The sequence below is a fragment of the Scomber japonicus genome, chromosome 15 (genome assembly GCF_027409825.1).
Source record: "Scomber japonicus isolate fScoJap1 chromosome 15, fScoJap1.pri, whole genome shotgun sequence".
NCBI classification, from domain to species: Eukaryota; Metazoa; Chordata; class Actinopteri; order Scombriformes; family Scombridae; genus Scomber; species Scomber japonicus.
In genome coordinates, this window is record NC_070592.1 from 15,874,718 (window position 1) to 15,900,899 (window position 26,182).

At 40.8% G+C, this 26,182-nt stretch overlaps 1 protein-coding gene across 1 annotated transcript; it reads left to right on the forward strand.

Annotated features, from left to right (window-relative positions):
- The first annotated feature begins 9,285 nt into the window (after window positions 1-9,285).
- On the forward strand, window positions 9,286-25,652 carry mylipa (myosin regulatory light chain interacting protein a). Its single transcript, XM_053334474.1, has 7 exons — window positions 9,286-9,519; window positions 10,814-11,004; window positions 20,678-20,863; window positions 22,036-22,233; window positions 22,374-22,538; window positions 23,671-24,094; window positions 25,273-25,652. The coding sequence occupies exons 1-7, from the start codon at window positions 9,433-9,435 to the stop codon at window positions 25,468-25,470; spliced, it is 1,449 nt and encodes a 482-aa protein (XP_053190449.1). The 5' UTR covers window positions 9,286-9,432; the 3' UTR covers window positions 25,471-25,652.
- The last annotated feature ends 530 nt before the right edge of the window (window positions 25,653-26,182 follow it).

Genomic DNA, 26,182 nt, shown 5'->3' on the forward strand with positions numbered 1-26,182 from the left:
GCTTACTGGATTATCTTAGTTAGTATGGAAGAAAGACATTATTAATGGAAATTATTAGTGGAAATTAGTCATGCCGACCCTTCTCTCAGCAGTCATGTCCAGTATAGCTTTGAGTAAGGCACACAATCCTCAGCTGAATGAAGCCTTCTCAGACAATGTGAGAGAAATTTCAGTGGTGACTGCAGCACAGTATTGTTAAACAACCAGCCAATAATATGTATCTTGTAAGTTCTGTGTAATGCAGAAAATACCCACTGCAGCATGTCAGACTTGCCTGTGTGCAGTCTACACTACTAGCATAGTTCCACAGGACAGTGTATGTATGTGTGGGTGTGCAGATGACAGCAGGAAGTAATAGTCTCATGATAATAATCTATCATACAGTCAACCAGAACCGTGCTGTAGCATAATCCTACCTTGATACTGTATTCCATGCACATCTATACATGTTTACACACACACACACACACACACACACACACACACACACAGCTAGATACTAGATGCTAGATGCAGCAGACAATGAGCAAGCACACAAGGGCAAACACATCTCATAAGAATCTCAAACAACCAATGATGTCACCAGAGTACTTCTGGCCATCTGCAGAGCCTGTTTGTGAGAGTGTGCACGAGTGTGTGTCCAGGGCTGACTAATCTTGGCCGTCATCACAAATGCCCTGCAGGAATCATCCATCACGCTCTCCTTTGTCCTCCACAGACTCACACACACACACACACACACACACACAATTCATCATCATGAGTCAAGTGTTCAACTTCCCAGTGTCCCCTTTGCCCCTCTGTGCCACAATTGATATTATTTCATTTCAGTATGCTCACACCTGAGGCTGAATCCCATCTGCACGTTTTATACCACACACACACACACACACACACACACACACACATACACACACACACACACAAATATATTCAGAAATATATTCAGAAATGTATGAGAGAGTGTGTGTGTGCGAGCTTTCCAGTAGTGTGTTTGGGAGCGTTTCAGTAGTGTGTATGAGAGTGTGTCAGTAGTGTGTTTGAGAGTGTTTCAATAGTGTGTGTGCGAGCGTGTCAGTAGTGTGTGTGCGAGCGTTTCAGTAGTGTGTGTGCGAGCGTTTCAGTAGTGTGTATGAGAGCGTTTCAGTAGTGTGTATGAGAGCGTTTCAGTAGTGTGTGTGAGAGCGTTTCAGTAGTGTGTATGATGAGAGCGTGTCAGTAGTGTGTGTGAGGGTTTCAGTAGTGTGTATGAGAGCGTGTCAGTAGTGTGTGTGCGAGCGTTTCAGTAGTGTGTATGAGAGCGTGTCAGTAGTGTGTGTGCAAGCGTTTCAGTAGTGTGTTTGAGAGCGTGTCAGTAGTGTGTGTGTGAGCGTTTCAGTAGTGTGTTTGAGAGCGTTTCAGTAGTGTGTATGATGAGATTGTGTCAGTAGTGTGTGTGAGGGTTTCAGCAGTGTGTATGATGAGATTGTGTCAGTAGTGTGTGTGAGGGTTTCAGCAGTGTGTATGAGATTGTGTCAGTAGTGTGTGTGAGGGTTTCAGTAGTGTGTATGAGAGTGTGTCAGTAGTGTGTGTACGGGCGTTTCAGTAGTGTGTATAAGAGCGTGTCAGTAGTGTGTGTGAGAGTGTTTCAGTAGCGTGTGTGAGAGCGTTTCAGTAGTGTGTGTGAAAGCATTTCACTTGTATTATCACTTGTGAATATCAGTGTGGTAAGTATTTTTGGTTTCATATGTGTATGCGAATGGTAATTCTGAATTATGTCCGTAACGGCCCCTCATAGTAAACATGATGACAAAAAATATGTTGTGAAGATATTGAAATTAAACAAATCATGTCAATTGGAAGGACATTTTAACACATTTGTCTGCCAACAATAGTTCTTGGTAAGTGTTTGCAGATGATGATTCTCCATTATTGGATTAATCTACCTTCTTTGCCCATTTATTCCGACTCTCACCTAGAAAGGATAATGTTCCTGTTTAAGGAAAATGAAACACACCGGGTTATTTGTCATCACAGAGGCTAACACAAATTCTACAATCCTGAAGTTAAAATGCGGCCGAACAAATGTTTGCAGAGAGTGTATAGGACCTTTGATCTTCATACATACTTCATGCATTTAATATGGCCATAAAATAATCGAAAAGAGGGTATTAAGTGTCACATCTAATGAATTTGTTGAGCAGTTTTACATTTGGGGGTAGGCTAGAGCATTATGGCTTTTCTAAAAAGCTACAATCTTATAGAATATAGCTAAAAGACCAAGGAATCAAGCAATTACTCTGTGTCTGGTCTCTTAAGACCTCAAAATTCCATGAAGTCACATTTGTCCTTTGGCGACTAGAATGTGTGTCCTCTGCTGGGATTTGCAGTCTATCACCACGTTACGTAACTATCTTTGGGAACGGTTCCTTCCAGCATAGTTTACAAATACGCTTGTTGGATGAACCGAGAAAGAGGAACTCGCCGTTCTCCACTTTGTCCAAAGACAGATGAGGTAAACACGTCTCTTTCACTTCCACAGTCTTGATGATTGCCAGGATATGATGGTGTCATTACAACCTCAAATGCTTTCTGCCAGAAAAGATCCTGTTGTTTCTGGTATAGCCAAAGACCAAAGACATGGAGTTATGATGAGCTTTATGTTCAGAAGTAAAACTGGCTAAACTAAATAGTTTATGAGTGACAAAGGAAAAGTGACTATTACCAACACTATAAAAACCACCTGTAAAGAAAGTAAAGAAACCACTTGTTAGATGGTGATATTTTGGATATCATCAAGTGTATATTTGGTGTCAAAACATATGATAAATTTGGTGGCAAAGACAAGAAATACTTTGTAAATATCTTTATTTTTTCACCAATGTTTCACCAATATGAATATCCGTGATTGCATATGAATGTAAAATACATGCCTTTTGCAGCCCTGCCAAACCAAAATGGAATAACAACTATTTATTTTTTTTAAATACAATTTTAATTAGCAAATGTGTCTAGGATCCAACACAATTTCCTACACAGAGAAAATTAGATCATTTTTAACTAGTAAATCTTTAGAGCTTTCAGGAGCTTGGACTACTGATTGATCTTTTATAGCAAAGCTAAAACAAGACTCAAAGCTAGCAAAGCATTTTCTCCTATATCCTTATGTACTAAACACATAAAAAGTTCCAAAAATAATTTTATGAAGCCCTGATGAAAGTTTTATATATTTGTTTTCACTGTAGTGTGGCTACTTGTTAGCTGCCTACAGTAGTTGCAATTATTTCGTTTTACTTCGTCTACAATGACTAGCATATAAGGAATTGCACATTCAGTACTTAATCACACTTTACCAGAACGGTATCGAGTTGAGTTGTCATCATCTGTGGTGCATGTATCATTTGCCTAATGAGGCCATCGTTAGTGATGATGGGTTACAAGTTTTGTGGCTTCGGGGATGAAACTTCGGGCTCACAGCAGATGAGACTAATTTCTTACCTTTTCCTCATCCCTTTCACATTTGCACATACTACATTTACAGACTTTTTTTTATTATCTCCTTCTGTTTATTCATCATCTTTCATGAGGGCCAGACATGGTGTGATTGCATTCACCAGTCTTTAAGTGTTTTTTAAAACATACTCATGCCATACCCTACATAAATGCAATTGTACTCTTGATGACTTCGACTTCATTGTTGAGGGCAAGATATTTCATTGAAACTTAAAGAAAAAAAAATTTCTCTGGACGATTAACTTCAAACTCCTACACGGATCTTTTTATTTCTCTATCATCACTATCTTCCTCCTCCTTTCTCGCCCTCCCATTTCTCCAGCACTCCTCATTACAGTGATGAGAGTAACAAGCAATGGCAGTCCCTGCCAAGAAACAGCCTCTATACCTTCACACCCTATGCCAATGCCTCAATGGAAATGTGCTCCAGTTTTCTACAGTAAGGCTAAAATAATCTGTCAAAAGGATGACAGGATGGAAAACTTGTCCCAGTGATTGAATTATTTGTTACATGTGTTAGGTTAAAATATACTATGATATAAATAATGTACTAGTAGTTATGGGCTTACAGGTGAATAGAGTAGCAAAATGATAAATAAGCCATAAAATGCAATGAACGACAGGGAGACTGTTACTGCATGTGATTATCAAGTAACCAATACGTAAACCAATAGTTTGCTAAGACATAGTTGTTAAATGGTTAAGCATTGGACATGCTTACAAACACTGAATGATGCTCCTATTTGGAAAAACAGAAATGATAATAGCAGCACTGATTTACAATCCTAATTTTGCAGCTTAGCATTGTCAATTTGCATCTGATGCTTCAAAAGCTGCTGAACAGTTTGAGGAAATGACATTCTTTTCATTTTCTTTTGTCTCATAATGTTGTAATGAAAGGCTGTTAGATCTGAGCTTTGATTAAAAAAAAACCCTGCTCATAATTCTCTTCAGCTGAGACTCTGTTAAAGCACTTACTGTTATCCCAACAGACATCTTGAAATACATTTAAATAATTCCCATTATGTTCTCACTCACACAACCCCCAAGGCATTAAACATGCTGTCTGGGATTTTTAAAATACAAATCACCAAATAAATAAAAAAGTCAGTGAGATTTACAAAGACAGATTTAAAGACTGTTGGCACATACAGACCATGAACATTTAATTTGGGCTTGAACTGTATTGTGTGTTGAATGTCTTTAGTACCTGTATAGAAACATATTGCTTTTCCTTTGTTGTTCTACTGCAAAACAACTATAAATCCTATTTTGGGTGAATTTAAAATTTGCTTGTGAAATTGCTTGAAACAAACCAGCAATGACGAACATGATGTAGGTGTACAATTGGCTTATATTTGTTCCAGTAAAATCTAATCTAAGGAATCAAACCAATATCTCAAAAAACACTTTTATCAATAACTGCATGTCATACTCCATCAGGTCTCTCTAGCCTCTCACACATGGAACCAGCCATGTATAAAATGTTCTCCGAGAGACCCAGAAAGGCGGAAAAATAAACATTAACACTAATTGTGCTCTGCTGTGTTTCTGAAAATATCATTTCTATTAGATACAGCCACTGCATTTGTATCGGCACAGTTTGTTTCAGCACACAGCAGTTTACGCATCATGCAAAACCAATCGTACTGATTATTCACTGAAATCTAGGCCATTCCTAATCAGCAGTCACACAAACTAAGATTAGATGATAATAATAACCAATTTACTGATGGTTGCAATAACCAATCTAACTTGATGGGTGAATAATATAATCTCTACTCCATCCAAAGGCAACCATACCTCTAATTTAATAAGTCAATCCATCATTTTTTGACTTCTAGAGAGCCAGACTCCCTCTGCCAGTTCCTTAGTTCTCTCTGACAGCTTCCATTCTGCCCGGTAGCGTAAATCATCCCTCTCCTCGCCCGCATCTACCAACTCAATCTTCAAAAACATTTCTTTATCCAAGATCATAGAAGCTAACACTGAGTCTGAAGTTTGTCTGGCTCTTGGAACCCTGGGGGAGGAATGAGAAATCCCTCGAAGAGGGGGTGGACCACTTTTAACCACTCTGTTTTTGACTTCCTCTCTCTCATGTTCCACCAATCTCACATTTCTTTCCTCAGATGGAAAAGTACTTGAGGAGCTTTCATTGGTTGATTCGGAGCTGGCAGATGACTTTGTGTCCGCTGATTGGTCGAGGTCCACTTGGAAGGCTAATTTCCTGTTACTTTGACTGTTGATTGACAGGCATGGAGGCCATCGGAGGGAGAGACATCTTGTCATTGCTAGCCATAACTCCTGCGGCCTGAATAAATTTGACCTTGGAGTTTGATTTTTTCCACAAAAAGTATCCAGTTTCTCTGGTTGCATGCATCCTTCTGCTAACTCAACCTCCACCACCTCTGTGACAGGTACTCCATTAGAGGTGTTTGGTGACAGCTCCTCTTCTCTGTCTTCATCTTTTGACTGTAGTTGCTGATTCTCTCCAAAGCTGAAAGAGCAGCTGAACCTCTGGCTCCTCTTCATCAGACTTTCTGCCTCCACATCTGAATCTGAAGATAAATCTTCATCAGATAAGCATCCATGTGTCGACGGCTGTTCTATAGAAAGCTTGTCCTTTGACTGTGGCCGTTGATTCCCTTCAGACTCAGAGGAGTTGCTCGCCCTCTGGCCTCTCCTCATACTTGGGCAAACAAGTCCCTCCTTTTGCTTAATCTGTCGGTGCTGCTCCTCTTTTTGTTTACAAGAGACTGAGAGGGATATAAGCAAGGCTACCACAACAACAACAACAGCCACGGCAGCTCTGTTAGCATGGCACTTTCTGACATAATCTCTGCTTCAAGAGGCACAGCTTTGGCTACAGAGATGGGCTGCGATGACGCTGTGATGTCATGTGCCCACATGCACACCCACAGAGAGAAACCCCTGCATGGCTATGTGTTCACGCTCTAGTCGAGTGAGCAGTGACTTGCCTCAAAGGGAAGTGATGTCACATTTCATGTTGTCATACCTAGCCGCAAGCCAGGAGTCTGCAAATGGTCTGTTTGTCTGCAAGAGCCCAGATGAAAAAAAATAAAACTGACCTAGATGTGCAAAAGCGAAGTCCTAATACTACATTTTTGGTTTTTTTGCCCTTTTCATCTTTCTATTGTGGCTCTGATGTCACAAAATATCTATTTTTTATTTTTCTGAAATGCTGTCACTTGTTCCTTGTCTTCCAGTATTACAGTGCACCAAGGAGAATGCACTAATACCTACTGTACATTTGAAAAAACAAGATGTGGGTATCTAGAAACAGGTGTATTAACATCTATTAATGTACACAAATAGTGGCATATATTTAAAGGATCATAAAAATTAAGTCCATCATATTGCAGTGTATCACAGACACAGATTTGTTTATTGGCCCACTTAGCATGCTGTGGAAGAGTGAAAGTCAAAATCTCCCACCAGCATGTGTGTGTGCATGTGTAGATGTGAGTACATGTGTTTGTGTGTCGCTTGCTCAGTGAGTGGATCCCATGTAGACAGTGGATGTCAGGTCACTCACCATCTTCCCTGCTTTTCCATTTATGGTCATGACAGCTGCTCAGACTGCACGCCTCTCTGTTCATTCATTGTTCACCTTCTTACATCATCTCAGGGCAAAAGGACACAAGCGACTGCCAACTCCAGACTGACTGACCTTATCATATACAGATACACAGAACACAGATACACACACATTAGAGCTGATAAGATCTGTTGAGTCAATTTTTGTGTGTTGGGGGCTGCTTATCTTTGAGATGGAGAGAGAGTTACTGGAATGATCCCACGTCAGTAGCAATTATATTTAACATACTTCTCACAAGTAGTGATCAATAATATCAGACAAAAAGCACTGTTACCGTGTGTTTTCATGATATTGGACAGCATGTCCTCAAATGAAATAAATGGATGAAAACATTTGCTATGCATTTTCAAATTGAGATTCAAATCATATTCATTCTTTATTGTCCCCGGGGGGGAAAATGTTGTCATATCCATACTCATAACATTCAAAAGGTCAACAAACATCATCAACAAAAAACTTGTACACATTCAACAAGACTTAAACACGAACTGCACAAACAGATGACAAATACTGCTACCTACTGGATGTCTTATTTCGAATAGTGATGGCAGATGGAATGAAACTTTTACCAAAGCGGGTCTTCCTGTATACATGGTGTAGCCTTTCACAGTAAACATGGTGTAGCCTACAAATGTTCAGTCCCCCTTTGAACCAGTTAGTTGTAAACATTTCACACTGTGCTTTTTTGGGAATGAGGTCATACTGAAGTTACTTTAGATTGGATATCATAATGGGCCAAAACGAGAATACTGATGTGTGTGTGTGTGTTTTTTTTTTTTATAAGGCAGGCTACTCCTTGGTCCAATCAAAGTTACTTGCTCCAGGTATCCTTTAAGAATCTGGTATGATTGAACAAACACACTCATTCCTCACAATCTATTCCAGATAAATACAAGGCAGCCTGTAAATAACTTGAATCAAAGTCATCATCAATCAGTTTTTAATAGCCCTTTTAAAAAATGAAGATATCCATATAAACAGACACACACATGCAAATGTATCCTCAAAAAGTACATTATGTAAAACTGAATTACATCGTACACACTTTCTATGTAAATGCTTCAATACAATTATTGAGGAGCTCCCACAGTGTCCAGCTGGATCTGAGTCACTGATGCTACGTCAGGAATGCAGTGGTAGGAGAGTACAAAAATATGGAGAGGCACCCTAACTGCCTTTACTCTAAAATGTCCCCTGGCAGGCAAACACAGAGCTTGGCTGAACACTATGTCTCCCTAGTGAAAGTATGAGTGTGTGGCTGCAGTTTTTTGCAGTGTCTTTTAGCCTAGACTGTGCCCCACTGTGGAAATGATAGCATTACAATTAAAGCACTTTGTTAAATATGTGATAAATGATATATCAGGAAATAGTGGGTATTACTGTTAAGACACGAGACTGGATACATATTAAATTATTTAGCTCATCTAGCTGTAAATGACCGAGTTCCATAGCTTAAACCTATGATCACTAAGGCAGGAGCCAAATTATTAATACAGCAAATATAGCATGGGTGATCAAACTGTGTAAATGCCACAACACCTCTCTTCACAGCAACATTACATTTTATTGTAATTCATATCAGCAGTGATGAAAGGGAAGTCACTTTTATCTCGACCTGTTCCTCACAATAAGTTTTAGAAGACACATTTTAGCACATGTGTCTTCCGTTCAAGGACACAAAGTATTACACAAGCAGCAGGGGTACTATGAAAACTGTGGAAGTGAGTTGGAAACACGACGAAGCTGCCAACATGAAAAATTCATAAAAGCTTTGAAGAGCAACTGTGGGCTAGTAAAGCGGGATGTTTTCCCGTTATCACAGCTATTTCTGGACTCCATTCCCATACATAATTCACACAAACCGAGAGGAGAAAACCCGTACACAAGCCATTAAATTCACCCCTTACGCCTGCTGAAGTTCGCTGAAATGTCTAATTCATTAGGAGCAGGTGAGTTGAGCCACTTTCAGGTCCATGCAACAGGCTAGCCAGATGAGGGCGCAGCGGACTCCTCACACTCCCAGGCACGGGAGGTGAGCTCTAGCAAGAACAACGTGTTGATGTAACAAGACTTCTGATTGGTTGGGAAAAGACAGCGATTACGTTAAGCTGGATGTCATTGGGCAACTGTGAGTAGGCGGTGCTGTGCATGGCATTTCATTGATATAGCCTACAGCTGGTGGCCACACAGCTTCGCCATACGGAGTGAAAGGGCTAAGAAAGTGACGAAGGCTTCATGTAGGGGGGTTTCAAGAAGGCTCGAGGATTGTTTTTTGGTTTTAAAGAGTGGCACACCAAAGACTTACTGAATACACAGCCAAAATGCTTTGCCACGTTACTCGTCCGGACTCGGTGGTGATGGAAGTGGAAGTTGATGCGAAGGCGAACGGTGAAGACTGTCTGAATAAGGTAGGCTGTAGTGGAATACACATCACGTTTTTTATTTATGTATCATGATATCATGATTTATAAATACAGTGCCGTGATAAGCTAAGGTAACAGTACTAGTTGTCTTGAAAAACTTTTTAAAAAATCCTAACTTAAATTAATTCGTTGCTTATTTTTGACCCACACATGCTGAGGAGCTGAGCCTAGTTACTGCGCGACCAGAAATGCTTTAGGTTAAATAATAAAATGTTGTTGGCTGATTGACATAATAGTCAGTGTGAATTCGTCGGTATATAACAAAAAAACTATCGATATGCTTCTTTGTTGCATACAGTGAGGAAAGAAAAAAGCTGTTCTGCTGCGCACGATGTGCACAAAAAATATACATTTGTCTATAATGGCAAAAAATTAAAATAAAAGAGCAGACTGGAAACTCTTGGCATTATATAGATGTAGGAAAGTTTTGAGACATTGGAATAAAACTGCCCACAGTTGCATCTACCTGCATGGCTTAGTCAGAGGCTGACGGCTTGTCAGGGTTACTAGAGTTCATTCGTCTGCTTTGCAACCACTCAGCTTCTCAATCGACTCAAACTGAAACTTGATTTCCAACGAGTTTACTACTTAGAAAAAAGTTTCCCACCAAAAAGCGCACGCAAACAGGATACGAAGTCTTCCTTTCATCGGTAGCCTCAAGTTGTTTTTTCCCTCACTAATAAAATGTAAAGCTCTTTCGTATGCATGGCATATTCCCAACTCGCCTTGGATATGAATGAGTTTTATCTCTGGGCTCCCGGCAAACGTACCAGTTATGTAATAACCCCATGGCTGCAGCCGCTGAGGGGGCGTGGGATTGTGGTTTGATGAGCCCCTTGAAGAGAGCCTCCAAGTTTACTTCCACCCCTACCGTGAGCTTGAGAATATTGATGGGTTTTATCTGTGTGAGTAGCACGGGGGTTGCAGGAATCCAAATACACAAAGTGATACAATATTTTTTCTTTCTTTAGCCCAATGCAAATAATCACGTGAAACTTTATTGATTCCTGTGTGGGAACTCTGTTGGTTCTTGCCATGCTCCACTGGGAGGCTAAATCTATTATGTATTGTCTTATTCAAGTACAGTTTACCCTGCTGTCACACAGGGGCTTGACTAAAGCCTGAAATATGCAGCCAGGTTTAAGAAACTATAAATCTAATGTCAAAATGATGTGTCCCCTAATGCAATTTACCCTAGCAGCTGTGTAGGATGCCTCTTGAAATGATTTGTCTAAAGTTAGCTTTTATAATTTGCACCATTTCTTTCATCTCTTTCCAGGTTTGCAGAAAGTTGGGCATAATTGAAGTGGACTACTTTGGGCTGCAGTTCACAGGCAGCAAAGGAGAGAACCTGTGGCTGAATCTGAGGAATCGCATCTGCCAGCAGATGGATAATGTGACGCCCTGTCGGCTGAGGCTGCGGGTCAAGTTCTTTGTGGAGCCCCATCTCATTCTGCAGGAACAGACGAGGTATGTTTACCAACTCACGTGCTGCATAGACAATCCCAGCAATAGCAGAGATGAGCAGATATAGTTGTATTTCTCAACACACATGCCAAGTACAAGAACACTGGTGTTTCCCCACCCTGTTAAAGAAACTACATTTAGTCCATGTTTATATTTAATATATAGTTTTCTTGTATTCCCTTTATCACTGAATGCTGCATGCAAGGAGGAAAAAAAGTTATTAAAAAAAAAAAGCTATTGTTAGTAAGTTAGAGTATAATCTGATGACTGTTTACAATACAGTGGAATGCCCTGTAGTAACCTCTTCTACAAGCCCTTCCGGGGTTACTATAGGTCATTCTGGTTGAGTGCCAGGAAATGTGATCTAGCAGCTTTGGGGCTATGTGTTGCTCTGTGACTGCCCCCAGGGACCCTCTCTGCACCAACCAGGACCTCTGTCCTGCCCCCACTCAGCTGAAAATAACTTTTATTGTGCTTTTTTGTTTTGTTTCAATTGTGGCCATTTTTGGTTGAACAAAAGCACAGACCTCAGTCTGACATGGTTGCAGATGCTATTTGGAAACTGAGTAACAGGGCTAATGTAGGGTGTTTTTCTTAGGAAATTTTGTCTTGACAAAAGTGTGTCATTATTAGTCACTGGTTTTCATAGTTATGATTAATAGTTTATAAACATTTTTGGATATGTAATTACATGTCAACTTGAGATTTGCTTTACTCACATATAAAATCCAACATTTGTATTTGTATTGTAGAAAGACAGCCAAAATATTTGATACAGCAAACTGCATTTTAGTCATATCTTTCTCACATCTCTCCTCTCGCTAGATCAGTTTAAACAAAAACCCTTTTGTGAGAACAAAGTAGCCAGCTTTTAGAAGTCTGGATCCCGATTCAGTGCTCCTCAGCCCCGATTTCGTTTGAAGTTATAAATAGAAGGGAAATTGGTAGCCCTCGGAGCCCATCCAAAACAACTTGTTTACACACCGTATCTGGTGTGATACGGTGGATGTTTTATTCACCCCAGGCGGTTCGACGAGTGTTTGATACTGCAAGGTCGGATCCACAGTTGCGGAGGGAGGACGGACTGGAAGGGGAATCTGTCGGGTGTCTTTTTAAGCTCTTCCATGCTGCTCTCTGCCGTCTCTCTCTCTCACTCACAGCATACCACTAGAGCTGTTCATTAAACTGACATGTATCTGCCTTGGCCAGGATTTGTGTGGCATTCACAGTATGCTCCCAGTTGCTCCCCACTTCACCCACTACGCCACCTTTATCTGTGTCTCTTCACTCACTTCAAATGTAAAAGTCTAAACTTAATACTGGTCTGGTTGTGTTTTTATCGCTGTCAGATTTAAACAGCTTCCGCTCTCACTCCCCCTCTGTCCATCTCGTTCACCCTCCACTTCCCTCTGCCCCCCACCCTAGCCCATATTTGGCAACCTTTTGAGGAAGAAAGTGAAAGGCGGCGGGGGTAGATAGAGAGCGCGAGCGTGGAGGACACCCGGCTGCCTGCGCTCTGACCTCCAATAGATTAGCAGGGGTTATCAACAGATGGCTGGCGTCGGGTGGGTGGAGGGTAGGGGTCAGGGGTGTGTAGAAAAAAAGGTGAGATGGCAGGGAAGGGTATGTGGGGTTGCTACTAATAAATACCCGCACATGGCACACACCACCATGCTGTCAAGTTATGTGTTTAATTTTGGCACAGCCTTCATGCCATCCATCTGCTCGGATGTGATATCATTTAGCGGTGGGGGAGCAAACGCTGGCATCAGTTTTAGAGATGAGGGCAAGATGTTGACAGTGCACAGCAGTGAGATCTTGAGGTTTAATTAACAGCTTTGTGAAATTCCAATATTATCCTTACAATGACCATAAAGAATATAAATGGCATTTTTCTGAAATTCTATTTCACATGTATTTAATGTCATGTACTATTTTCATTACTAAAGGTGATTTTTTTTTTTCATTTTTTAAAAACCTTTTTAAAATGTCTAATTTGACATGTAGAAAATATGTTTATAATTTGAGTACAGTAGCACGTTGATAACCTCCTATTTTACTCATTGCTCATGCTGTCACCTTTGACCTACTTCAGCTAATCCAGCCTCCACACATCTTGCTCAGACTGCAGACACGCTTCCAGCGAGCAGGCAGTTACACCTCAGACGCACAGAAAAGCTTTCTCTGTTACACATTTCTGTTACTCTGTGGTTTTCAATACATGGGAAGGTCTAGATAACTTGTTCCGGAATGCGTGTCCAATTCTTGTCTCCAGAAACTTTATTGCCTTTCACTTTTGTGATCAGGTTGTTACAGAAACTTGTTTTTTTAACCATGTATGCAATACTGTGCAAGTCAGGGAAAAAAGTTACAGGACATTAACTCATTTTACAGTATGTTTCTGTGGTTTTGGAAGTAGCAATTATGTGTGAACTCAAGTAAATGTTCTCAGCATTGATACTGTAACGCTGAGTTGAGGGGTGGGCCTTTGTCTCTACGCCCTTCGTATAGACCTTATTACATAACCAGGGCTGGACTAAGCATGCACAGAAAAGCTTATGTAAGCTGCTGTGTACAGTGCTGCCACGTAAAGCCTCACAGGTCACACGAGTATTCGTGCTTACATAGAGCTGACTATTTGGATACTTTGCAGTTATTCATTTGTCAGTTATCAGACTATATACTTGATGGTTTTATCAAAGAGCTTTAAACCAACAAGAGAGAGTTGTGGCTGCTTATAGTACATTAGTCTGATTGAATCCCTTACAATTCATTATGTGTTAGCTATGTCATTTTTGGTGGGGTTTTTTGTAATGCTCAGACCCAAAATACAGATGTTCACTTCTTGGGAGCATGCCTGCAGTCAGAACAATTTGTGTAGGCTATGGTAGCTGGAGTAGGTCAAAGATCACAAATAATGAGTCGCCAGGCTTCAGTTCATCTTCATTCTATGTCAGCTGTGTCTCCTGCTTCTAAAAACCCTTTTCTTTAATCTCATTGCTTCAAGATTCTCCAATCCCCCATTTCTCTCTTGCTTTATAAATCTGTTTCCCAGCTTACTTTGCAAATGCAAACTTTGCAGATGCATGAAATTGGCTCTTAGGATGGCTTCTTCTTCTATCTCAGCTTCTATTTTTGGCAGATAATGGTGCCATATAGAAGACTAAATAAAGACACAAGATTAAAGCAGGGCCATTCCAACCTTCCAGTGGTTTGCAATGTACTTGCATTAAAAATGTTTCCAACCACCCAGATTCTTAGTTTAATTGTTTTATTTTATGCCAGTGGAAAAGAAAAGCTTCTCTGCGAAACATAGTTTACTTGTAAAATATGTGATTTGTATTCATCTGCATTTCCATGACATATTAAGTGATGTGTTACTGATTAAGTACAAGAACACACTTTCTATTGGTTAAGAGATACTGACCCAAGGGCCTCAAAACAGCCTGTTGTCTGCATCATTAAACGCCACTCGCTAGAGGGTGTTTTTGGTTTAAATACGTGAATATTTCTCCTTCATTAGCCCCTGTATTTAGCATTCTGATCAGGCAAATGTTGGGTACCCTCAAAGGGCACAGCTGTTAGCACAGGCTTTATCTGAGGTCCTGATCGTTAACCTATTAACCTCTTTGTTCCTAAGGCTGTTTTTCACTTAAACTCACACCAAAAGGCCCATTTTAACAACAGAGGAAGTTCAATCATTATGTTGTAACAGTTTATCGAATGCAAGTTAGGGTTTTTTCCACATGTTTCTTAAGCAACAGTGCAACAAATTTAAAAAATCCAGTCTGAAAGACATCAGTGAAGTAATTGAGAATAGTTAACACTACGCGATGGTGAGGAAAGCTGTCCTCAAAGTCAAACATGTCAGATTGTCAATAAACAGTGTGTTCTGTGATGTAGAACATGTGGAAATGATTCAAGATTCAAATGATTTAAATACATTTTGTGTCATTGCTCAGTGCACTGCAGTGTTTGACAACTCCCGGGGCAATGCTCCATCCTTCTTGTATGAGCCCATGACGCAGTCCAAAAATTGAGCGGTGAAAATGAACTGCAACAGACCATTGACCTGTCCAGGGTGTTTCCTCACCTTTTACCCGATAGCATGGTGGGATAGGTTCCAACTTTCCATGATGTCTAAAAGTTAAAAGGTGTATGTTGAATGGATGTACTAAGAACTCCTAACAAAAAATACTAACCTAACCTACCAACTTGTCCAGCCATAGCATAGTTGGGCACAAAGAAAAGGTTTACTTTGACTGTATTTTCTTCTCTGCATAATCTTTGTTTTTACAAGAGTGAAATGCAGTTCTTAACTTTCATCAGCTCACCCATGAAACTTGAGTACAAGAACACTATCACTTGTTTTACACTTCCTCTCAAGCTGAGTGTTCTGCAAAAATAATATGAGGAAATTTATTCAGATCACACAACATATCATTTCCTGGTTCGCTGTGGCAGGCTTCAAAGAAAATGAAGCCAAAGATCACACTAGATGTGTTTATATAATTTTATCAGCATGCTCCACCATCAGTAATTAGTCACTTATCATTTTCTCTCCTCCTTAATTTTTTGTGAACTTTGGCAACCTAACCCTGGTTTGTCCTGAAGTCTTATTAGCTATTGATTAGGAATGAAATGTAGAAATGGAAATTTGTTTTTTTGGGGGGGGGGGGGGTTTATGCCTGAATGCAGGATTGATGCTGGGCTTCAATCACCATTTTACCATCCAGTACAGAGCACCAGCTTGTAACCCGAGGCATTTAGCATACAAACAGCTTCTTTGTTTTATTGCTGTACAGCTTTCAGTTTAACTTGGCACAGATAATAGGCGTATGTTTTAATTTTAGTACAATTTTTTTTTCTTTTGCAACTTGAAACTCTAAATAACACTATCGAAACTTTGCTTTCGATAAGTGTCATGTTTTTAGACTGACTTTCCGTTCAGCCCACACCTAAGGAGAAGATGTTTCACAGAGTTTACTATAGTTCATTGACACATAGTAACCTCTCAGCACACAGCTCCCAGCAGTGTTATTTGACTAGCTCACAAACCGCATTATTGAGAGCCTAACCGATGAGGTCTGTAACTCTACCGGTGATTGGTTGGATGAAGTGCAGTCTCTAGGCAGAAGTGTTAGGTTTCAGTTCACGGGGACTTTTTGTTCCTCCGTGTGCTGAGCTGGCTGACATTCTGCAACCTACTTCGGGGTGTAAAGACACTGGGTTGGGGCAGAAAGCACAATGGGTAACAATGAGTAAATGAGACAATGAGTTTTATAGATGGGTGACACAGACTGGAAAGAGTTTAGTTGACTTGGTAATGAGCCTCTGATACTTGAAGAGAATGTTAGCTGGTCCTTCATTTTTCTGGCACATATAAAAACTGGTAAAGATTCCTCAAATACTATGTTGGCAATAAGTTCCTAAATTGCACAAACACTGCATTTTAAATTTCCTTTTTAAGTATTTTTTCACTGGGCAGAAGAAATCGGGTGAAAAACTTGAATTATCTCATACCCACTCAGTGACCTATTTTCAGATATTCTTTCTGAGGGCTCAGTCCTGCTTTAATTGAATTATTCCAACCAGGCAATCAACTATTCAAACATTCCTGCAGCAACCCAAGTAATCTCTCCCTCCCCTGCAACTACTGTTTTGAATTGCATGTACTTATTCTGCTTTCTAATGCATTGTTAGTAGTCACAGGAGGTATTGTGACTATAAATGAGTAAGCCTCTTAAGACGTTGATTATGGGTTATCTCTATGAAGGACAAATAAATCATGAGGTATATACAGTGTAACACAGTGAAGTAGGCCAGGAGACTTTGGTCTCAGCACAGACTTCCTGGCTCTGGTCTGTGTGTCTGGTAAGTCACCGAGGCCCAGTCCAAAGACAAAGGGAATGCAGTGATGTTGTCTACTAATGTACCCTTCATAGATGACTGTACTGATGCGTGTACAAATGTGTCTGAATAGTAATGCGTGCAGTATACAGTGGAGAGGTCTTGGTGCTGATGAACAGCTTCTCAAGCTGATACAACCTGGCGTTCTCACATGCCAGCAAGAGACAGATTTAAGTCCTGTGATTCTGCCCAGCAAACTCATTCTTGTGAGAGTCACAGTGACTTAAACTCTTGATCATCTGCACGCCCGTTTGGTCAAGCATGAGGATCATTTTTCCACTCTGCCGTCTCTCGTCTTGTCACCTTGGCTACGGTCTTGTAAACCTCATGGGGTTATGAGGGGTAACCTCTTTTTTAAGAAGGTATTTCCTGACATATTTAGTCACTTCAAGGCTCAAATGTTCCAACTAAGGGAACAAATCAAAAAAGGCACCACACACAAAAAAAACAACCTCAAACACCGTGCTGGGAGACATAGTTACTGTATCTGTGAGCTGTTGTTTCTCCCATGCTCTGCAGCTGATAAAATAACCAGGAAAAAAATGGTGTGTTTAGAGCAGGATACAGTAGCAGTTCAGCTTCACAGGGGCCTGAATAGGAAAAAATAATCTGTCTGCATGTGTCACAGCTGTGTGTTGTCAGTGTTAGCCATGGTGCTGTGATGTTTCGCAAAGTACATATCAGACACCTCTCACTCAGCCTCAGGGCAGTCAAACAGGAACAAGCTTTTGGTGAACTGTAACTCCTGTTGCAGGCCTGTTAAGCTGTTCTACTCTACGACTTATAAGAGGTGTTGCCTTTCAAATGATAATTAGAAATATGGCCTGAGCTCAGCACAGCACGGGCACCTGTTTACATACATGTGGCCAACCACAACACTGGGAATGCAGGAGTCAAATGTCTTGCTTAGCAGCCCAGTGGGCAAAAGTTGCATACCACAGTCCACATTGTCACAGATGGTCGGCCAAGTAAAACAGCACCGAGATTAAACTCAGCGCATAAGTGAAAAATTCTGTCAATGTCACAAGAACAAGCTAACCAAAGCATTCATCAACACAAGCCCCAGCCTGCTCAGATATGAAATGTCTTGCTCATTGGCACCACGACCGATAATAACCTCTTGCCAATCTCCGCCTGAACTAGAGTAACCTCCGCAGCTTGCTCTAGAATAACCCTTTGTCGGCACCCTGTAACTCCCAGTCAAGTCAGGCCCATTGTTTGCGTCAGGCAGGTAGCAAAGTAGCAGCGCTTCATCACATGACGCCTGCTGGGCCTGACACAATAGAGCACAGTGTTTGTGTGTGTGCGCGTTGGAGGGAATGGGATGTTTAACACCATATCAAAGCACTGTTTGTTATGCCTAAGGCTAGTCAGCTACGGGGCTTCGTTGTTATGGTCTGGTTATATCAAGAGTGGTGTAGACTGACTTTATGTCCCTCACAGTTGCTTTCTTTGCTGTTGATATCTTTTAAAAGCACGTGAATATGTCTGTGGGATTAGGTGTGTCCATGTTTTTTTGTATACTGAGGTAGCTACAGACAGTCGCACGTGTGCGTATTCTGCCACCAGATGTCCTGCTCCCTCAAGAGTCTGGCTCCTTGTCCCAAGAGATGACAGAGGAAACATTACCTCCTGCACGTCCCCTAAGATCTTCTTTGCAAGATGCAATTCAATCCAAACAAAGCACTACAGGTCTCTATGAAGTTAATAAAGCAGTAATGAGTGCTACTTTCCTGCATCAGTGTCTCTCTAAACCCTCTAAAATATCCTAAAGTCACAGTTTGACCTGATTTGCACACATGAACAATGTCTCTCTTTACAAAAGGCATCAAAGAGAAATGCTGCCCGAGGGAGATTTTCTTTTTAACTTTTTTTTTTTTTTGCATGTGACAATAAGCAGTTTCAGGTGAACTTAGCTTTTAGTCATCAGGATGTGGTCGGTCAAGTTAGAGCTTTTCTCAGCACAGAGTACTGCCATAGTTTCATTTTCTTATTACCTGAGGTCTGGAGGTTACATTAGATCACTGTTGTATTGCTCATGTTAGAACTGGGAGAGTCGTTCCCCTGCTGCTAAGACCTGTAGAAGCAAAATACACGTCTGGAGTGAGGATGACAAACAGCAAAGGTTAGGCAACTTAAATGAAAGAATGCCAAACACCAGGAACACCAACAGCAGAATAACGTCAGCAACAAGCGGAAAGCTGACTAGCTGGTTTGCGGTTACAGAAGCAGGTGAATAGAAGCATGCTGATTTTCTTAAGGTTACTGTGCCTAAGGTCATCTCAAGGAAGGATCTGTTAAGGTTACTTTAGGTCAACTTTGTAACCATAATGTAAGGACTGAATTCAGAGCAGGGGGTGTTTCTGTTTTGACGTCTTGTCTCCTGCTGCTAGCGAAGAGGAAAGAATTCCTCACAACCTCGAGTCAAAACAATGGAAAGGACCTAAGAACCTGCCATTGCTTAGTTTTGAGAATTTAGTTATTTTCTTTGGCCACACCAGAACTTGGTGTTCTTATCTTATCGTTCAGCCCAAACCGAATCAATTGTTGTTTTTAACTAGCTTTAGTGTTTGAACTACTTTTCCAAATGTCACCTCCCAAACCCAACCTCTTTTGAATAAGAATAGTGGAATAGAATAGTCCACTATATCACACAAAACAAGATAAGTAATAACTTGGCATAACTGTACATGGACATATTGAATGAATTGTTTTTGGGTTATTGAACCACCATTTTTGACAACAAGCCAGAGATGAAGTGCACAGACAGGATGCTGGGTGTTTATAGGTCATTTTATGTTCCATTATTGCATTCAACATTCAGACTTCTCACTCAACAGCAAATGGATGTGACGCAGATGCAGTAAAAGGACAGTTTCTCATTGAATCACCAGGTTAAAAGTCAAGTAGCCTATTTCTTATACTATTTAATGCTATTTAATGCTCTAACTTTTTTTGTCCTCCCTCAACTTCCACTTTAAGAGCTTTGACGTAAATTCACACTTAACGGTTGTTCTAACAGCCTACTGTGTTTGAGGAAGAGATTAAAAAAGTGAAAGTGAGTCACTGGGACAAAGAATGTCAGTTGCTTCTGCTATACACACCAACACCTGTGGTGTAATTCTAGCCCTATAATGAACACCTGCTACAACCTATCTGTGCTCAATGTGCTGACTCCTTTGGCCATCACACATGAAAGTCAGTCTGTGATAAGTAAAAGTGATATTATGCATAATGATAGAGACAATAATAAGCTTTACGCCAATCTATATCGGATCGGCCGATATTTTGCATTTTATGCAATTTGTGAGATCGGCTGTAATGTCTTAATTCGCCGATCCGATCAAAGTCGTCATGTTGAAACTTTTTGCAGATGCTCCAGTTGCATAGATTGCAGACAGACAAGCTATTTGCAATCTGTGCAACACTAAAGTACCTCGTGGGGAAGCATCTGCAAAATGTTTCAACACCACAAATGTACCTGGATAGGGAACACGAGGAGGAGCATGCCGAGTTTAAGAAACGGAGCGTGGACAAAGAAGACTTGATCGGATCGGTGATCGGTTTATTTAAACTCACTGATCGGTGATCGGCCCCAAAAATCCTGATTTGTGTAAAGGCTAGACAATAATTTAATTAATCTTCTTTCTGGATAAATGTAAAGTTGGTTTTAATTCAACAGAAGTCCATCCCAAAATGTCTAATATTTTAATGTCAGTTATAAGATTTCGCATTTGACCACTATTGTGTTTTCTCTGTCCACCAGACACGTCTTCTTCATGCACGTGAAGGAGGATCTCCATAACGGTCACCTGCGTATGGGCTCCGAACAAGCAGAGGAGCTGAGTGCACTCCTGGCGCAAGCCGAATTTGGTGACTACAACCAAAACACAGCCCAGTACTGGTATTCAGAGCTGTGTGGAGAGGAGCCAAGCCCTGACACCATCAACAGGTACTTTATATTACTGTAGTATATCTCATCATTACTTCTTGTTTTGAACTTAAAGACCAGCATATGCAATTGTTCTGGCAATTCTACAGTCATTCAATATGTCAGCTCTCCTGATACTCAGCACCCTCATTGTCTCTGGGGGAGGTAGGAGTCCTTCCCAAAAGTAAATAGTGGGTCATGGCAACAAGCCAAAGACATGGCATGGCATAATGTGGCAGCTGGTGTTCAAAGAAATGCTTTCCAATAATTCTACAAGTTGGGCTAATAATTCTGTCTTCATTCTTAGGTGTGTGTGTGTGTGTGTGTGTGTGTGTGTCTCAGATTGTACACAAACATATTGTCAGCAGAACAGAGTAATGACAGGAAATCAGATAACCAGTGTTTGCACTGAACCTCCCACTGTACATCTTGAGTATTTTCTCTCTCAACAAAAAGCAGGAGACAAACTTTCACTACTGTCAGTAAGAGAATATGGATCCAAATGCATTATCAAATATCAAAGTTTGACAACATAAGTCCAAAAATACTTGGATACAGCAGTGACTGTCCCAACTACAGATGATGTGAATTTATTCAGGAATGACTGCAGTGTTTGTAGCAACAGTACTCATATGTACTGGAACCATTTGTTTATGCACATGATACTGTTCCTCAAATGCTGAGACTCCCAAATTATATATTATCAAGCCCATCTGCCAAACATGCTACATTAAACTTGAGCAGTATTGTGCCAGCAGGCACTGCTGTTATTGCAACACCCACACTCAACCCCAGCATGACTGTGTGTTTATGTATGCAGGTAGATGCATTGAGCCGATATTCTTCACAATGATTTTTATTTTATTTTATTTGCTCTTTGATCCACAGTTAAGAGGCAATTCTATGTGTTTTTTTACTGTAGTCTATGCAGACCTAAACGAAGCATTCAGCTAACCCTCTTCAGCATTTATTTTAAAAGTATAGTTGTTACAGAAGAACCAGTTCAACATAACAGCTTTCTGCCTCAAGGCATGCTCAACTTTGACAGTTTGCTTGCATAATGCAGCCATTACAGTGGGTGTTCTTGGTACATGATAAATAAGCAATAATATTGTATTATAAGCTAATTTTCAATCTGGGCATTTGAGTTGAACCACCTACAACTGTGGTCTCACTTTCCATCTCTCCTGCAGTATCATATCTAGACACAAGGCTCTGGAGGGTTCGGGCCAGGGCTCAGTGGAGTATCAGGCCCTGCAGCTGGTCTCATCTCTGGAGCATTATGGTGTGGAGTGGCACTGGGCTCGCGATGCAAACGGCCAGCGGCTAGCAATAGGAGTCGGTCCGGAGGGCATCGCTGTTTGCAAGGAGGACTTCAGCTTAGTCAACAGGTATGATTAATCTTTGCATCTACTAATAGCCGTATGTGCTCTTACAGTGATAGTGTGTTGCAGTAGGTGTCAAGAATGTACGTTTTTATGTCTTGTGCATGTCTGTCTTTCACTACATAGAATTTCTCTCTGTCTTTCAGAGTAAGCTATCCCATCATTCAGATTGCCACCCAGTCGGGGAAAACTGTGTACTTAACAGTTACCAAGGATACAAATGACAGCGTGGTGCTCTTGTTCAAGCTGATCAGTAACCGGGCAGCCAGTGGCCTTTACCGGGCCATCACAGAGACTCATGCCTTCTACAGGTGAGAGCAAATAACGTAGAATATTGAAACTCAGATCAATGCCTCACATACAGTCACACGTTATATAACTGTGCAGCCAGATTTGAATAGAAGTGGATATAGGCCTTTGACTTTGTACCGTGGCTCAAAGTGCTGGCTTTAAGTATTATAGGCAAATGAGCGCAGTTGGCTATATCTTACCTCATGTTGGGTTAAGATAGTGTAACCATTACAAGTAATTTTGAGTTCTGCTGCTCAGTTGAGCTTTGTGTTTCTGTATGCGTGTATCAGCAGTCTTGTCATTCACCAGTCTGACCTGCTTTTTCCTAACTACTATGATGGGATGTACTGATGATGTACAGAGCAGTTTATTGTTCACTGTTCAGTAATCAGTAATGACAGCTAGAGTGAATGACAAGGGGGGAAAACCTGGCCTATAATGTGTTGTCTTTAGTTTTTTTTTAACTTGATCTGCTCTTTTTGGAGTGCAACTATTACTCAGTATTCATTCTCCTACATTTGTACTCATTGACCAAGTGTGCTCCTGTTCATTTTTAACCCTGATATGGCACAGATCCATGCAAAGTGGGGCACATAAACACATAAAACAAGTCCTTGACCTGCATGAAAACTGAAAACAGTGATTGCTCAGGACAAAGAAGGATATATGCTTTTTTTTCCCTTCCTATAAACAATGTGTGGGCCTTTTTGTGAGCACGCATGTGAAATTTTTAGCTAACAGGGACAATTCAAATGGCTGAGCTATGAAATTGTTTTCAGTCACAATAGTACAAAGATACAAAAGACAGCCCTGTCCTTTTGTTTCAGGGATGGGTTTTAGCTCAGAGTCTGCAGGTTCATTTATTCATTTCTTTGCAGTCATGTCTTCGTCCTGCTTTCTCAGAAACAAGTGTACAGTGATTATCTCACCATGGCAAATGTGGTATCAGAACAGGATTAACATTTGGTGTTGTCTAAATAAACAGTGCAGGGTCGGTGTTAAATTATATAGAGATGAACCCTACACAACAGTGACTGCAGAAACAATCATTAGTTAATGAAAGTGATTTGATCAAAATTGGCGATTTCCTGTTAAAACTTTGACAGTTGTTATTATTTTTTACACATATTTTTTTCTTATTTTAATTTCCAGGTGTGACACAGTTACGAATGCAGTGATGATGCAGTACAGCCGAGACTTCAAGGGCCACCTGGCTTCACTTTTCCTCAACGAAAACATCAACCTGGGCAAGAAGTATGTTTTTGACATCCGACGTACCTCCAAGGAAGTGTACGACCACGCCCGTCGTGCCCTCTACAACTCTGGTGTGGTGGATCTGGTGTCCCGCTCTGGCAGCGGGGAACGCTCCTCTCCTTCACACTCCCCAAGCCGGGACAACCAACAGGATGAGGGGCTGGACTGTGGGAGCTGCCAACAGAGCCGAGCCCTGCAGGAGAGGCTGCAGAAGCTTCGAGAAGCTTTGTTGTGCATGCTTTGCTGCGAGGAGGAGATAGATGCTGCATTTTGCCCATGTGGCCATATGGTGTGCTGCCAGACCTGCGCAAATCAGCTTCAGGTAAGGTTCTTTTTCAGTTTTTGTGAAAATGTCTCTACACTTTCCTATAGAAGACTGTGTTTATCAGTCACAGTGGGGGGCTTTTTATTAGAAAGGTGAGCATTTTCAAGCCATTTACACTGAGAGATGACACTGCTGTTTTATATACTGCAAATGCTGATTTCAACAAGAACTTCAAGCTTTTCCTTTTTTGTTTGGTCCTTTTTATTTGAGGCACCTGAGCCCACTTTGAGTTTTCAGCTGTACCCAAAAGCTCTTTAGTTATACTTTTCTTTTAGCTTCTCATCCTTTATGGTCCTTTAAACCGCATCAAAAGCTTTTCTTACACTCTGCTGACCTGATTGCCCCCCCACCCCCCCACTTAATAAGCTAAATGTTGCCCATCTTTGTGGAAGCAGATGGCGTGTGCATGTGTGTGTATGTGTGAGAGAGTTTGTCTTATGAGGGATTATAGCAGCCAGGCAAATCTCCCTTCCATTAACTCAACTAGGAAACGTGACCCAGCTAATAAATGTGTGGAAGAGTGAGATGAAACTTCAGACAATAGAGAGAAAGGAAGTTCCACTGCTTTCAGCATGACTGAAAACTGTTTTCCCATAATAGCAACCCATTACACTTGTGTTTTTTTATGATTAAGCTTACCTTGTCATAAGTAAGATATTTGTCATTGTCCTTCAGTCTTAACACTGATAGTGGTGAGATGACACAAGTGATGACTAATTAATTGCCTAAATGCAGTCAGCTCTACTCAAGTACATTTGATGAGAGAGCTGGTTTCCATTACTCTGAGAACTGTTTGATACTGTCAGACATTAGTGGCAACTGTTGTTAGCTGGCTTTGACACATCTTGGCAACATGTGCGTTAACCCAATTATTTAACAAAATGAAACAAGGCCATGAAATGTTTAAGATGAGTTAAAGCAAATCTGTGAATACTTTGGAGTTGAGAACAAGAACAATGTCACCCAATATTCCCTAGATAAGGATTTCTAAGGAGTTCACAGCATAAATACATTAGTTGAACCATTTGAAATTTGGCTCAGAGTATAGGTGACCACTTTGCCATCTTTTTATCATGTCTGACCAAAGCCAAATATTTAAATGTATAATAAATGTATAAATGCCCCTCTCTAAATGTTATTCAGCGCTTAATACATTTTTTTATATCCTCTGACAGTTGTGTCCTGTATGTCGATCGGAGGTGGAGCACGTGCAGCACATCTACCTGCCCACCTGCACCAGCCTGCTCAGCCTGGCGCTGACTGACAACCACCAACAACACCGTAGCAGCATCCCAGCACCCATACACAGAGACATGGCCTCTCCTCACAGCTGCTCCGCCACAGAATACGACCACAAGATCTACCACACATAAAGACATTTCCACTACACCCACCCAACTCCACAATGGACATTTTGAAGCTATACCAGCCAGATTAAAGTTGAACAACATCTGGATGTCTGACTACTCCATGAACCTCCAAAACAGATAGAAACTCTGGAGCATAATCAGAGATCAATGCGCTCAAGCCACTCCTCCAACTTATGTCTGTGTGTGTTTTTATTGTCACTTGCCTTTGGGCTTTCACTTTGTCTGGTTGGTTCATAGTACTGTTGGTTATGTTAAGACAACTGAGTCACTCTGTCAAAATCTTGTTTGTTTTTAAGCAGCTTATCATCCCCTGCCACACATTGGTTTTAGATTAGGCTCTTATTGTCCATGTTAAGTAAATTATTGCATCAGTTGACCTGATACAAAATAGAAACATTCTTTTTGAATGATGCTTTGAATTTGTTTTTGGTTTATCTCCTTCGCTCCATATAAGGCTCCTAGCCCCAGAACTTGAACCATATGATGACCTTATCTGTTTTAGAATAGCTAATGGTTGTCTTCTTCGTCTTTTTTTAAATCACCTGACATTTTAAAACTTATCTTTTGGATTTGAAAACTGAGTTTTATGGTGTAACGGAGTGAGATGCATTTTTTTATATATATATTTTATTGCTTTATTGCTTTGTTTTTGTCATGTTCCATGTTTTCCATGCCAATGAGGAGGTTTTTAGAGGCGAAGCAGCAGTGCTCTGGG